The sequence below is a fragment of the Excalfactoria chinensis genome, chromosome 4 (genome assembly GCF_039878825.1).
Source record: "Excalfactoria chinensis isolate bCotChi1 chromosome 4, bCotChi1.hap2, whole genome shotgun sequence".
NCBI lineage: Eukaryota > Metazoa > Chordata > Aves > Galliformes > Phasianidae > Excalfactoria > Excalfactoria chinensis.
In genome coordinates, this window is record NC_092828.1 from 64,537,387 (window position 1) to 64,551,036 (window position 13,650).

General features: G+C 41.3%; 1 protein-coding gene across 4 annotated transcripts; it reads left to right on the forward strand.

Annotated features, from left to right (window-relative positions):
- Positions 1 to 3,169: 3,169 nt before the first annotated feature.
- NPY1R (neuropeptide Y receptor Y1) lies at positions 3,170 to 13,256 on the forward strand. 4 transcript variants are annotated; one of them, XM_072336282.1, is made up of 4 exons: positions 3,321 to 3,598; positions 5,830 to 5,952; positions 6,034 to 6,872; positions 6,994 to 13,256. In XM_072336282.1, the coding sequence occupies exons 3-4, from the start codon at positions 6,177 to 6,179 to the stop codon at positions 7,450 to 7,452; spliced, it is 1,155 nt and encodes a 384-aa protein (XP_072192383.1). In that variant the 5' UTR covers positions 3,321 to 3,598; positions 5,830 to 5,952; positions 6,034 to 6,176; the 3' UTR covers positions 7,453 to 13,256. The 4 variants fall into 4 exon arrangements, with proteins under 4 accessions (XP_072192382.1, XP_072192383.1, XP_072192385.1 ...); XM_072336283.1 differs by lacking the exon at positions 3,321 to 3,598 and adding an exon at positions 5,126 to 5,159; XM_072336281.1 differs by lacking the exon at positions 5,830 to 5,952 and having other exon boundaries at positions 3,170 to 3,598.
- The last annotated feature ends 394 nt before the right edge of the window (positions 13,257 to 13,650 follow it).

Below are 13,650 nucleotides of genomic sequence, written 5' to 3' on the forward strand. Positions count from 1 at the left end.
TGAGTCAAAAGGGACCCTTACAGATCCTCTAGTCCAACTCCCCTGTAATGAACAGGGACACTTAAAGCTCCATCAGGTTCTCAGAGCCCTGTCTAGCCTGACCTTGAAAAGACTAAGGACAGGATACCCGCCACCTCTGTAGGCAACCTGTGACAGTGCCTCACCAGCCTTATTGTAAAGAAACTTCTTCATTATATCCAATCTAAATCTGCCCCTCATACTACTCATGTATTAAATGAGTTAAATTAAAGTTAAAAATACTTTATAAAATACTAGTTATGTTTTTGTTCTATGGATATATATTTGGCCTGACCATTCCACAGGTCTTATCTTGTATTGAGCATGAAGACAGTGAGCCACAGATTAATGAAAATGTTCTAATGGTTGAGATGTCTGCAAGGAGACAGGACATCTGTTAGGTAATGCAACACTTCTGAGGGTGAGCAATTTTGTTACCTAACGGATCTCATCACTTTTGCTGGCTGGTGCTATACCACTGTCTGTTGATCGTGCTGAAGCACAGAGCCTATTTCTGCTTTGTTTGAAGTCAGGTGGATGCTCATATATAAGTTCAAGTCCCTGATGGCTACAGCAGAAAACATGACTTAGTATTTTAGCCAGGTAGCCATAATTTAAGTTACATCTCAATCAGTCTTTGAGTAATGTTGCATATAATCAAGGCAGCTTTGCACTGGTTAGCTTGACTTTATCACCGAAAGCAGAACTGCAGCAGCAAGGCACTCAGACAAGATTAACCACATAATTATTCATGCAGCTTCTTTGTGTTAGTGACATTAGCAGTCAAATGAAGTGTTGTTATGTTTGGTGTCAGTTGCAGTCATTGCAGAATAAACATGCTCTTAGCCAAACAGAGAATTTGTACTCAACAGCAAAACATCTATTTATTCTACTGATGACTGACTGTTGCCCCCAAGGAGCATGAGTTCTCTAATGTGAAATGAAAGCCTTTCAATGGTACCACAGTTCATTAGTAGAAAATGAAAACAATAAAAATAAACAATAAAAGTAGAAGTAAAATCAAGCAAACAAAACTCCTTCTGTGTTTCCATCCAAAACAGTGGTGACTTCAGTTTGTTTTATGCGCAATAGGAACCTCAAACAAGTCTCAAGCCGTTCTTTTACTCTGTGGATTTTAAGTTTTAGGAAGAGATTGTGCTAGCTGAACGCATGACAATACGCTGTAGTGAAAGTGTCATCCTCGTTTTATGATCTCTTTTCTTTTACATTTTTGAGAGTTGCAGGGAGAGTATTTCAATGGGTTGATTTCCTGGCATATTTTCCCAGGTGTTTCTTTGAAACCACTTTTTCCTTCTCAATGCTATTCATTCAAAGAAATGCTCTATTCTTTTACTCATGCTGTTCTGTTTTCTTAGTTAAGATTCTTGCATTCTTTCTCTTGCATTTATTCTCTTTTCACAGTGTCACATCTTCACACAGACACAGTCTTCCAGTCTGCATTGTCTGTGATGCACTGAAATAACATACTCCAAGGAGGAGAATAATCTCTTGCACTATAGATGTTTTGCTATTCCAGTATTCTTGTGTCCTGACAACTAGCAATAGAACAAGAGTTGCTGTGGAATTATCTGGTGTCTTTGTGAGCCTGGTGCTCCAGTTGGAGGTGCTCAACTTGGTGCTGGGACTGGGTATGCACAGAAGAGCTAAGAACTGCTAAAATCTGAGCTTCCTTCACAACTTACCTAATGCTATGTGGCATTTACTTTGCAGAATGCATTTTGTATAGATATAGTTGGAAACCTTTGAAAAGAACACATCAGTTTATTAGTGATTGTTTATCGGTGTGTTTTAATTCTCACATTTTCATGAAATGCTTTGGTGAAGATTGGTGTAGCTCCAAGAGATTCAGTCATCTGAGGTGAGCACAGAGTGGAGGGCAAGTATGACAGAGCAGGAGCTTTGTTGTAAAACCTTGCTGAGGTATATATATATACATACATATATATATATATATATATGGAGAGTATATGTCTGAAAGACTCAGTGACTCACATAGCCCTTTCCATTGTTCCACTGCTCTGCTTGAAACATCAGTCTGCACTGCAAATAACCTGTGAATGCCTGATCCCTTCACTATGAGTTCAGGTCACTGAGTGACATGCAGGATCTATCTCCAATCTCTCACAGTTGATAACTATTTTACATTGTAGAGTGCACATCCATAACAATGTGTGTCCTCAGCTCTCCATGTCTGAAAGTGCTACTGGCTCAGGCAGAAATACAGTCTTCATGGGATCCTCAGCACCTGTTTATATCTTCGTGTTCTCTGCCCAGCCATGTCCACCATTGCTGTACTTGGGTAGACACAGTAATGATCCACATCCACATATGACTGAAATCCTCAAGAGATTTAATTTACAGCCTGCACTTACCTCTTGGTTGCTGGGGGTCAGTGTCAGCAGAGCTCAAGTTTGGAGCAACCAGGAGGTATGCCCACACTTTCCTTCCTCACAGTGAGGGCTGCAGGTTAGATGCAGCTGAGCTGAGCTTTCTGGAAATACGTGATATACACAAATTCCAGAGTACTGGATTCTGTAGCATTCCCACGAGACTTACTCTGCAAAACATATTACAGTCATTTAATACGTGCAACTGTTATTTCTTTTTGGTAATAGTGCAGTTACCCGCCTGAGACCTATCGTCAGCCTAACAGAGTTGCGCTGTAAAAGGGAAATTGTAACATCAGCAAGTCCTTACTCTTGAACAATTTATCTGGAGCCTTGAAGGAGTCAGGGCATTTTTGCTTTCCATGAATTCCAAGATCACAGTGCAGCCTGTTTGACAGGGCATTCATACTTGAATTGATCCAGGTAACTTTTCTTGGACTTCTGTGCTGGCTTCTAAACTCATTGTTTGTTTTATATATTTTTGGCTATTAAAGTAGGTCTGCAGCAGCAGTGCTTTGTGTGCCTGAGATACCAAGATATTTCAGAAACATGAAAGGAGGGAATGGGAAATAAAATGTTTGGTTTTATTCATAGAAGTTGTTCAGTAACCATTGCTCTAACCTGCTACAGCTGCTAGTAGTCTGCAAGGCAATTCATATCGGCTGCATGAAAAGTCTGCTTGACGGCAGCTAGGGGTTGTGCTGGTTCAAAAATCCAATGCCGAACTTCTTAACTGCTGCTCCACTTCACTTTCCAACAGATCTTTTCTTCCGGCTTGACTGGCCACACGGTGGCAATAACTTGCAAACAAAGCGCCGGAGCTGCTTGAGAGCGATGCGAAACTCTCCCTCCCGGAGCTCTTTTCGGCTCTCTTCCCCTCCTCTTTTGTTTCAGTATTTAATTGCATGTATTTCAGAATTACTAGGCAACCCACCCCCAGATGTGTAATTGAAAGGTGATGTGCTTGCAATGAGGTTTTCAGGATCTGCTCAGCAGAGCCCCATCATGTGATTCTGGGATGAGGTGGAGTTCGGCTTTAAGGGGGAGTCTCCAGCCTTCCCCACCAATCTTTAGCATCTCAGCTGGAGGAAAACCGGAGGATTCTTCCCCTTCTCCTATTCCTTCTCCCTTCAGTCCCCGAGAAGATCGCGGATAGGCGGAGCAGTTGCAAGGTGAGTTTCCCTGCGATCGCTTCCCGGTGCCGGCGCTGCTCGGGGCAGGTGACATGAGGTAGGGAGGAGCAGGTGCCAGGCTAGACTTGCAACGGCTGGGACTGGCAGCATTTGGGCTCCCTTTCGAAATGCTCCCACAGCTTTTACAGCGAGTTGCCAGTCAGCTCGCAGCACGTTCTTTTACCCTTTCGACCCGCTGGTGCTAAACTTTTGACAGAAATCCGGGAGAGCTGGAGGGGCAGAGGTGTGTGCAATGGGGAGACTCCGTGGGTCACCGCAGAGCTCTGCAGAGCTTCACCAGCCCCCGGGATGGGGAGGGCTGTCCCTGCTGGTAGGGGGCGGGGAGCAGCACCATGCTCCAGGAGAGGTAACTGCACCCATACCGTTGCTGTGTCCGTTTTGGAAAGGTAGGCAGGGTGACAGGACGCCTTGCTGCTTGCCAAACAGTGCTGGGCTTCTGAGCTCGTTCTCAGCCATGGTCCCATACTGGTCTCTGCTACGGGGAGAGGCAAGGGAAGGTAAGGAGCAGTGTCATTTTCTGGTTTTGAATTTGTTATTTAATAAATAAGCAAAAGCAGAGCTGTGGGCTTCTTAATAAATATGAAAAAGCAAGAGCTTGAAATCATGTCCTGACCCCATGCTGGCTGCAGCGAGGTCCTGGCCCTCACCCACTTTGCTCCTGCCTTTGTCCCATCAGCTCCAAGGACTGCACTGCCCATCTTGTGCTGTACAAGTAACTGAGACATGATTAAATCCACATGGTGATTTTAAGGCTGGAGTAAAATCTAACCTGTTGGAAATTGATTCCTGACTCCACATCACTCACATGCTTGTCCTTCAGATAAAGTACTTTCCTCTGACTCTGACTGAAGTGATGCTTCAGGAGGCCCTGGGGAAGCCTTTGTATTCGTTGGACCCCAACAACATGGCCTAGGGAGACCTGGTAAATTTAGTTATCAGAGGCAGCAATTCTGAGAAATAATTCTCAGGTGCCTGCCCCAGCTAGCTAGAAAATCAGAACAGCCAAACCTCAAGCAGAGACGCTTTTTCTCTCAAGCTGCTGCTGTGAACTCTGTCAGTAAGATGTCACCCACAGGCAGGCTGTTGCCTGTCATGGTTCCCTGTAGCCAGGTGATGATTACAGAGGGCTAGCAAAGCTGTCTGAGGTGATCTTGTGACACTTGAAACAAACATCGTGTCAGTATGGTCCTCCTTTTGCTGACTCTCTGGAGGAGCTGGAGGCACAAGTCCAGCAGGGACCTGTGGAAGGGATGTCTGGCACCGGTAACATGAGAGTCAGTTTAGGTGGCACCTAGATTTATACCAAATATTTCATACCAAAGCTCACCCATTCTCACTTCCATTGAAGCACATTTCAGTGAGCTCTGCTTTGACAGCTTCAGTGATTACTGCCATATGGAGCCAAGTTTAGAGCCCACTTGTGTGAATTTTAAGTGGCATCACTGTCATTAGCATAACCTGAGGTTAAATGAGCAATAAATTTAGCACATAGGAGAGAGGTGGAGGGAAACTTTCAGATTGAAGGTAGCTGCTGTGAATGGTAAGTTGAACTAGAATTGTATCGGGTTATTTGATTTTTTTGTTTGTTTGTTTTCATTTTTCCTCCTTAACACATATGCCCGAGTTTCTCTGATTTTAATATCAGAAGCCTTGCAAAGGGGTGGTTGTTTAGGCATTACTATTCTTTTTACGTAGGTACATGCTCTGCTGTATTTAATTTTTGCTCACTTTTTTGTTTCCCATTTTGTTCTTTCTTCATGGTGCAGCCCTGCTAGTTAAGATTGAGGTGTTCAGAGGTCCTGATTTCCCTTTGACTCACTGATAGTGCTGCTGTACGCACTCATGTAAAAGACTAAAGAAAAACACTTTCTGACAACTCAGTCACTCAGCATCATGTGTACACTAGGTAAAAAAGAGTACAGCAATTTTTTTTCATGTAGTTTTTCTACCCGTCAGGTGGAGTTTTCCCCTCTCTTATGCTACAGCTAGGTATAATTGCACTTAGAGCAGCTTGAGAAAGCAAATCTTTGCAGATTAAACTTGTAGGAATGACATGTGAAGCATCAAACAAAGGCTACGCTGGTGTAAGACTGAAGTTGATTCACACCCCGTTGTTTTTCTGCCACTTGTGCTTATGAGACAGTGCTGGGAAGGGATGTGCCTGCAGATCCACATTTAGGCTCTGATTCCTTCCTTTCCCTGTCCTACAGCCCTTGCTTTCTCTTTGGATAGAAAGCCATGACTGCCAGTTTCCCATAGGGCCTTCCCCTTTGGTCTGGTCAGCAATCCCTGGTCCCGAAGCCCAGTGGTGCCAGGGGACTGGTGTGCTGAAGGTGGGTGATAATCACATCAGGGTTTTGGGGTGCTGGGGTAGCCTATGTGTGGGAGGTGACTAGTCCTCCTCCTTCCCCCAGGTCTTGCCAGGCAGATGTGGCATCGAGGAGTGGGCTCTGCAGAGGAGCTCCTTGTGGGCTGACTGACATACATCGACAGTCAGGAGTGGCTTGGATGAGACCTGTGGCAGCTGGGAATATTAAACAGCAAGCTGGAAAAAAACATGAATGCTTCGGTTCTTGATCCTCTGGGAAATAATTCCAGTCACCTGAACTTTTCAGAGAACTCTCAGATCTTGCAGTTTGAAGATGAGGACTGCCATGTGCCTTTGGCCATGATCTTCACCTTGGCCTTGGCTTATGGGACTGTGATAATTCTGGGAGTCTCTGGGAATCTGGCCCTGATTGTCATCATTTTGAAACAAAAAGAAATGCGCAATGTTACTAACATCCTCATTGTCAACCTGTCCTTTTCTGACCTCCTAGTGACCATCATGTGTCTTCCCTTTACCTTTGTGTACACTTTAATGGACCACTGGATTTTTGGAGAGGCCATGTGCAAATTGAACCCTTTCGTGCAATGTGCCTCGATCACAGTCTCGGTCTTTTCTTTAGTTCTTATTGCTATTGAACGCCATCAGCTGATCATCAACCCCCGTGGCTGGAGGCCGAACAACAGGCATGCCTACATGGGGATTGCTGCCATATGGGTTTTGGCCATGGCTTCCTCCTTGCCTTTCCTGATCTACCATGTGTTAACAGATGAACCCTTCAGAAACATAACATTTGATGAATATAAGGACAAATATGTGTGCCTGGACCTCTTCCCCTTGGACACTGCCCGGCTTTCTTATACCACCACTCTTTTGGTGATTCAGTACTTTGGACCGCTTTGTTTCATATTTATTTGCTACTTAAAGGTAAGAGAGAGCTCCCTCTGTGATATATACTTCTTTTTGTCTGATGTTTGCTTATCTTAGCAATAGCTATTGTTGTAGGTTAAATTATCCCACGCGTTTCTCTTTGTTGAATTTCCCACAGATATACTTTCGCTTGAAAAAAAGGAGCAACATGATGGACAAGATGAGAGACAGTAAGTACAGATCCTCTGAAACCAAAAGGATCAACATCATGCTGATCTCGATAGTGGTTGCCTTTGCAGTTTGCTGGCTTCCTCTCACCATTTTCAATATCGTGTTTGATTGGAACCATGAAATTCTGCCCGTTGCTACCTGCAGCCACAATCTGCTGTTCCTGATCTGCCACCTCACTGCCATGATCTCCACCTGCGTGAATCCTATTTTCTATGGGTTTCTCAACAAGAACTTCCAGAGGGACCTGCAGTTTTTATTTCACTTCTGCCACTTCCGCTCCCGTGAGGAAGATTATGAAACTATAGCCATGTCCACCATGCACACAGATGTCTCAAAAACCTCTCTAAAGCAGGCAAGCCCAGTTGCATTTAAAAAAATAAATAGTGATGATGATGACAAAATATAACGATGTTATAATAATTCTACACCAAACCTTTGAAATTCGCCTGCAGGTGAAATGTGCCCAAGGACAAGCACAATTATGTAACAAGTACTAAATGGGTAATGCTTTTCTTCTTTTACCAAGGAACTTTGATTGTTGTCACTTTGAAATTTTATGCTGTGCATTTCTGCCCCTTATGCTGCTTTAATGTTCACAGCAGTTATATCCGAATCTTATTATGGAAAGTAGCTGGACTTGCTACTACCTATGGTTTTCATCAACTTTCTCTTGTTCTGTTTCTTTGTACAGTTATGTACTTTAGCACAAAGATACATTTATAGATTTTCTTTTTTTAGACTTTTTTATTATTGTTGTTTATTATTGTTTATTTCCCCAAATAAGTAGTTCTCAGGATTGTCCATATAAAACCATTAGAAATGATTTGAACTGCAGGGAGGCTGTCACTACGGAGGACTCCCATCCTAGCATAAAATTAGGACGTTCTGACTGGCAGAGTTGTTCCTTTGTTTGTTTGTTTTGTTGTTTTTTATCTGTCTTTTGATCGGTGTTAAAATCCTGTGAAAGTAGTGGAGGCATGCACAAAATGATTGCGAGAAACCCGTAGATCACGTTAAATGGGGACGTGCCTTTGTCTCATTCAGAGGCAATTCAGACTGTAATCACTTTGGTTCAAAGGGAGGATTAGGAGAGAAATTCTGTTGTCATTTACAAGAGGAGTAATTCCACAGAGCACAATGGGATAACTCTGATTTTAAACACAGCAAATGAAAGCACAAACGGGCCTTTAATCCCAAATGATTATAGCTAATTTTAGTAATATAGTTTTTTTTAATTAAAAAAAAACAAACCTCATTTTCATCTGCCATCACTGGAAGACTGAGATGAAATCTGCCGTTGGTCCCAAGCATATGAACCATGTAAATTCTCCTTATGTCCTATGTATGAATGTCAAGAATCTGAAGGGAGGTGGCAATGTTTGCTTTCTGTACGAGGTGTGATTTCATCCTTGCTGGTGATGTTACAAGTCGGGTTTTGGGTTAAAAAAACCCTCCAAAATAGCTGTAGCGACACGAATTGTTTCATAATTAGTGCTGATCTATATAAATGATGTATAGCCTCATTCTATTCTGTGTTCAGATGCAATGATATAAACCTGGATTATCTCCAAAGTGATGGGTGACTTAAATGAGATCTGCAAAACTTAAAAGAAGGATATAGTGTGGTTGCAGTTGATACATTTTCCTTCCAAACTCACAGTTCCTACAGTTGACTGAAGTGTGAGAATATTTGCCAAATATACACAATAGAGCTCTGTGTGTTACTGCTTAAAATATATATCCTCTAATTACACAAAATATACGTGACTAGATCCCCAGCTGAGGGAAGCCTGCATATCTTGGCTGTTGTAATGGAATGATAACAATATCAGTCAGCTGAGGCTCTACATCATACAGTGTACTTTGCTATATAATCAATGCCTTTTTGAATAATCAGCTTTTTAAAAATACAATATAGTCTTTATTTAGCAATATTGCTTTATACCCTTCTGACAGGGAAGAGTGTATTTAAAATAGGTGTAAATGTAGCATCAGTGGGAACCAAATCTGATATCTTTCTGAACAAAAAGATCTCAGGATGTGATGGTGAATTTAATACTCTCTAAATTTGATATGGATAACTGTGTAAGAAAGGAAAATTATTCAGTTTGCCAGTATTTAAAAGTCAAGAACTGTGCCTTGTACAGTCTTAAAAACAGTGTAGAATATTAAAGTAGCAATGTGTTCTTGTGCATTATAATTCCATGTATTTCTTTACTGACAGAAAATTTAATTAAAAAGGAAGTTTCTGTTCTTGAAAACAGAGAGAGAATGTACAAAATGAATTATGTGACAGAGCTTTCTTTCAGAGCCTTGCCTTTTTGTATTTTATGGGATTTCCCTCTTCTGGTGGCTCTCTGTATGGGAGATTGGTAATCACAGCCTGAACCTCTGATTAATCAGCTGAGGCAAGTGTTGGGTCAGCTGCTGGAGCACAGGTGAGAGTAATTTAGCTGTGCTCCCGGAAGGGGTGGAGCTTGACTCCACCTCCTCTAAGACCTCATTTAAGGGCTGACCCCCACTGAGGCAGCATCTCTTGGAGATTCTTCCTTAGTGAAGACTGCTCCAGCCTCTCTGGTCAAGGCATCAACACTGGTGAGTTTTCCTTTGCATATAACCTTCGTATGTTTACCATCATCTTCGTTAACATCTTTATATTAGCTGCCCTTACACTCTCTATGGAGTGTGTTGCTAATATGGCAAGAGTCTCCTGAAATTATTCCCTTGTCTCTTCACAGTAATTTTGTTATACCAAAGGATGTGTATTTCCAGAGATGTATTGTAGAAACCTAGATCTGTTCTTCTGTTAAGAATGTCACAGTACGGTTTTCCCATGAGAGAGAGGAAAAAAAAACAACAACAACAAAAAAAAAGCACCATAATGCATTTTGATTATTATTGTTCCCATTTAAAAGAAATAAGAAAGTCATCACTTTCTTCAAATCCAGTGGGAGAAGAAAACAAAATTATTTGGGAAGTTTTCCAGTTAGTTTGTTGGAAACTATCAAGTTAAATTAGAAGCTTACACATGGGAGCTGTTGATGTGACTTTAGAGGTGTCTGCTGCTGCCTGGAGTCCTAAAAACATATGCTAAGATTCATGGGTCCTCAATAGGACAGCAGCACAGTTAGTTCCACACCAACCTTTCTCCTGCTGATGGTACTACCTCAAATCAAAGCATCCATCTCATCCCATCTCCTGAGGGTGTGTGCCTGGGGATTTTTACCCTACTGTCTGATAATCAAGTGGTAGCTGTGCCAGCAGGTGCAAGCTAAAGTACCCCTTAATTCATCTGGGTGAAGCTCAGGAGCCATTTTTCTACTGCACTGCACCCTAGGATCAGGCTTCTTTCCCACGTTTCCTCCCTTCCCTGCAAGATGCATGATATGCTGCCTTTCCTAAGGCTCCACAAAGGGTGCAGATTCATACATACAGCATGGGTTACACTGCCTGTGTCAGCAGCGGGCAGTGAGCACTGTGCAGGGAGTATTCAATGGAAAAAACCTTTTGGAGAATTTCAGAAGCAAAATCATTGCTGTTCAAAAGAATGTTTTATGAGAACAAAGATAAAAGAAGTCTTCCTGAGGTGCTGACCTGACACCTGCAGGGTGTAGATGACATCTACAGAGTGCAGTATTTTTGTCACTGATTGTATGACTTGACACTAGAGTCCTAAAAAGCTGCTGGAGACGTTTTCCTCCAGACATCTGGCTACAGCACTAATCCTCTTTTTCACTTTCAGATCTCCAGCATGGCTGCTCATCTTATGTGCTAGATTTCTATATAGGGTGAATTGTTGGGTTTCATGTTTCTGAATCATTTTTCAGTCATTCTCTTTTGATATTTGTTCTTACTATGTGCCGTTTTATCAAACTCTCCAAACTTTGGCATGTACCGATTCCTATCCTAAAATCCTGAAGACTTTGCTTGTTCTTTTGGAGTGGTAGAAACCAAAAGAATCTGACAGAAACACATACAGTGAAAAATCTATAAGGTATAAGCATTTCTGTGCACCACAGCTTCCACATACATATGTATATGTTTAAATCCAACCCTGTTTATTCAGTTTTGATTCTGAGTTCATGTGAATGAACTGAGATGAAACAATGAAACTGGAGAATTTGCTTAATCATTTGCCTAAGCGCACTCATTGAATGATGATGAAATGCTGGCTGGGACCTCACATTATTTCCTAAAAAAACAAAACAAAACCAAAACCAACCCAAAGAACCCAAACAGACTTTGGATTTCAGATTATTACAGAAATAAATCAATGGCATGTAGATTTTCCTGGCAGCTTTTCCCTAAGTTTTTCTTTGTAGTCCAGTGCCTGACAATACTTGAGGTTAATGACTTGGTTCAACTGTGTTCCTTATTTCTTGGTTAAAAGATTTTACCAAAGCAGTACATATATAATGAAGGCATTGAGGAAATTTTATTATTATTTTTTTTAAAACATATATTAGAGAAGGAAATGTGAACTTAAATACCACCTTCATCTACAAGAGGTTAAAATAGTTCAGTTGAGTATAAATAGTGGGTAAATTATAACTAATGCATTATGTTGACAGCTATTTCTCACACTGTCACATGGCATCTTCATTGCTGTGTTGTTTAAAATGTGGTCTTCGCCTTCCTAGTCATTATTAAAGTTGACGTGAAAGAAAATTATTTGCTTTCATCACGTTTTGCAGAAATTCAAGTGTTCGAGGTTTACATGTAAGAGAGGGAATAAGTATGACTTGACTGGCATTACTCTCTCATACTTTAGTTTGCCTGTGGCCCAAAGTAATTTTCATATGATATTTCTGCTCATGCTTAACAGTGCTAATATTCTAATTGAAGTTGAAATTTTGCAGATGAAGGAGAGCATTCACAACAACTAGCTGTAGCTGGAGGATGGTAGTTTTCCTAATTTCATTCAGTGTCAATTCAAGGGTATGCACACCTGCTCTATCATCTGCAGAAGTGTTTTCCTCTCCGTTATCACCATGTAACACCATGTACATACAGCAGAGGGATGGCCAACTTCCAGGGCCTGTGCTTCTGAATTCTTCCTCCCTTGTTCCATGCTTTATGATGTTCCTCACACCTTTGGAAGGAGTTTCCTGAGAAAGTCCCAGAAATTTGTACTCTGGTTTTGTAAAGTGACAGAGTAAAATTCAACTCTATGAAGGACAGTGCTGTAAGCATGAGCTAAACTCTAAACAATTTCTTCCACAAAAATTCTCTTCCAGCAATTTCCTGGTAGGCAAGCCTCTCAGAATTGGCACTCCTTACAAGTCCATAATTTACAATGCCTATGTAGGTTGGAAACATGTGCATACAAAATGTCCTGTACATTATAGCAATATTGACAGTTCGCTGTGTTCCATGACTCCTAGAGATCTGTTTTTTTTCTGACATAAATGAGTCTTCATTGCAAGAAATTGCACCAGTTGCAACAGTTTCTGAGGTTACTGCACAGGGGACCCTAACTTCCCACAAATAATGCTAACTTTCAGAGACACGGAGAGATAAAGACAGAGTTTGGATAAGAGCAGAAAAAGGTACAGATGAAGTGTCAGTGTTCTGACAGATATATACAAAAACATTAAAAGGCAGACTCATATATCTGTTTCAGTTTGGAGTCAACAGACTGATATGTAAATATTTCTAAGGCAAAGTGGTGGTCCAAAGATGATGTAAGATTAATGGCTTCTCTTCATCTCTTTTCAATAGAAGGGACATGTATCTATAAATGGCTCTGCAAATGCATTTTAAGGTTCTTTATCTTAGATGAATCTAGATCTTTTTTAGAGGTGAAGGAAATAAAACGTTTTTGGCAAAATCTAAAAAGAACAGCTTTTCCTTGCATCCACCCACGGGCACATGGGTCCATTTTCTTTCACTTCTGCACGAAATGGAGAACATTTATTTATGGCAGGAGGAGCAACGCTGAAGAGGGCTGTCTGTCTTGCTTCGTGTTCACACTGATACTGTGCTGCTATTTTTCACTCTGCAGTCTTCTTTTGTTTTCTCCCCAAAGCGATATCGTTTTTATTATGCTATTTATATTCTTTCTTAATAAAAGTTATGTGGAAAAAAAAAAGGGTTCTTGCAAGATTCTATTCTACATGTGCTTGAGCATATGGATGAAAGTAATGTGCCCAGTGCTATGATGATATTTCCAGGGTGCAGAAAAGTAGCAAATGTATTTGTTACATGCTGTTCTCCAGCCTTTTTTTTTTTGGGGGGGGGGGGGGAGACGGTTGGGGGCGGGGGAGAGGGGATTACAGTTTTATTTCATGCTATATAATGTCACCTAAGTCTATTTATTCAGTATTCCTGCTTGGTGACCAATCTCTGGAGACAGAGAAAACACTGGGCAATACCTTATTTCCTTACTTACAGCCTTAATGATTGCCTACAGCCTTCTCGCTGTCTGTAATATATTTGGATATAAAAGCAAAAGTTTCCTCTTAAAGACCAGTAAGGTGTTGTTCATTTAAGAGACGACTGAAATATCTTTCCTGATTTTTTCCCCCCTATTATTACAGTAATGTTTGAGGCTCTTTACATGAGCCTTGATTTATTACAGTCTAGGGCAGTCCCATAAATGTCA